Source organism: Aplysia californica, unplaced genomic scaffold (genome assembly GCF_000002075.1).
Source record: "Aplysia californica isolate F4 #8 unplaced genomic scaffold, AplCal3.0 scaffold00593, whole genome shotgun sequence".
Taxonomy (NCBI): Eukaryota; Metazoa; Mollusca; class Gastropoda; order Aplysiida; family Aplysiidae; genus Aplysia; species Aplysia californica.
In genome coordinates this window covers 259994-261681 of record NW_004797863.1, presented here as the reverse complement: position 1 = coordinate 261681, position 1688 = coordinate 259994, and the positions used below count along the sequence as shown (strand labels likewise).

Below are 1688 nucleotides of genomic sequence, written 5' to 3'. Positions count from 1 at the left end.
AGCTTCCCTCGTCCTGGCGGTCCACGTTGCTGGGGAGATTTTTTTAAAATTGTCAACAGTGTTATTGCACTTGTAAGTATAGGCCTACATATTCCGAGGAAATAAAAAGGTTTCATGTACATGTATTTACTTTTTTTAAAGACTTACTAATCTGGTGACTGAGTCACTGTTTTACAACTTTCAGACGTATTGCATGTTGAATGGGTCCTTGTTGTAGGGTTAGGAAGTTGTCGATTCTCAGACTTACTATACGGTGAATGAGCCATTGTTTTACAACTTTCAGGACTAACTATACGGTGAATGAGTCATTGTTTTACAACTCCCAGACTTACTAGATGGTGAATGAGTCATTAATTTACAACTCCCAGACTTGCTGTATGGTTAGTGAGCTATTGTTTTACAACTCCCAGACTTACTACAATATATTATGGTGAACGTGTCATTGATTTACTACTCCCAAGACGTACTAGATGGTTAGTGAGTCATTGTTTTACAATTCCCACGCTATTATAAGACGAAAGAGCCATTGTTTTACAACTTTCAGGACTTACTATACGGTGAATGAGTCATTGTTTTACAACTACCAGACTTACTAGATGGTGAATGAGTCATTAATTTACAACTCCCAGACTTACTGCATGGTTAGTGAGCTATTGTTTTACAACTCCCAGACTTATTATAATGGTGAATGAGTACAATGTAATTGTTTTCACAACTTTCAGGACTTACTAGATGGTGAATAAGTAATTGTTTTTACAACTCCCAGACTTACTACATAGTGAGCGAGTCGTTGATTTACTACTTCCCCAGACTCAATAGATGGTTAGTGAGTCATTATTTTACAACTCCCAGACTTACTACAATATATTATGGTGAACGTGTCGTTGATTTACTACTCTCAAGACTTACTAGATGGTTAGTGAGTCATTATTTTACAACTCCCAGACTTACTATAATATGGTGAACGAGTCTTTGTTTTACAGCTCTCAGACTAACAATGGTGACTGAGTCATTGTTTTACAACTTTTAGACAGTTACTAGATGGTGAATGAGTCATTGTTTTATAACTCCCAGACTTATAATAATAATATGGTGAATGAGTCATTGTATGATTGTTCTATAACTCTCAGACTTATAATGAATCAATCATTGTTTTACAACTCCCAGGCTTACTAGAAGGTGAACGAGTAATTGATTTACAACTCCCAAAATTATTATATTATGATTAATTAGTCATTGTTTTACAACTCACAAACTTACTAGATGGTGAGCGAGTCGTTGTTTCAGGGTTAGGAAATTGATAACTCTTAGACTTACTAGATGGTGAGTGAGTCGTTGTTTTAGGGTTAGTAAACTGATAACTCTTAGACTTACTAGATGGAGAGTGAGTCATTGATTTACTACTCCCCCAGACGTATTTTATGTCCCTGACTTACTAAATGGTTAGTGAGTCATTGTTTTACAAATCCCAGACGTATTATATATCCCAGACTTACTAGATGGTGAGTGAGTCATTGCTGTAGCTGCGGAACCTGGGGTCAAGGGTCAGAGGTCCGTACTGGGTCTCCCTGCGCCAGGTCATGTTGTAGGGCACGGCGCTGATGGCGATACAGGACAAGATGGCCGTCTCTCCGGGTAGGACGGACACGTTCTGGGGCGGGATGATCACTGGTGGTGGGTCTGTTGGG

General features: G+C 38.6%; 1 protein-coding gene across 1 annotated transcript in view; it reads right to left on the bottom strand.

Moving 5' to 3' along the window:
* The window catches only part of LOC101857206 (hemicentin-1), a gene marked incomplete in the record, with an annotated part of 120102 nt that overhangs the window by 78342 nt on the left and 40072 nt on the right, over positions 1-1688 (bottom strand). Inside the window, 2 exon segments of the mRNA XM_013087487.2 lie at positions 1-29; positions 1497-1680. Coding sequence (XP_012942941.1) covers positions 1-29; positions 1497-1680 — 213 coding nt within the window.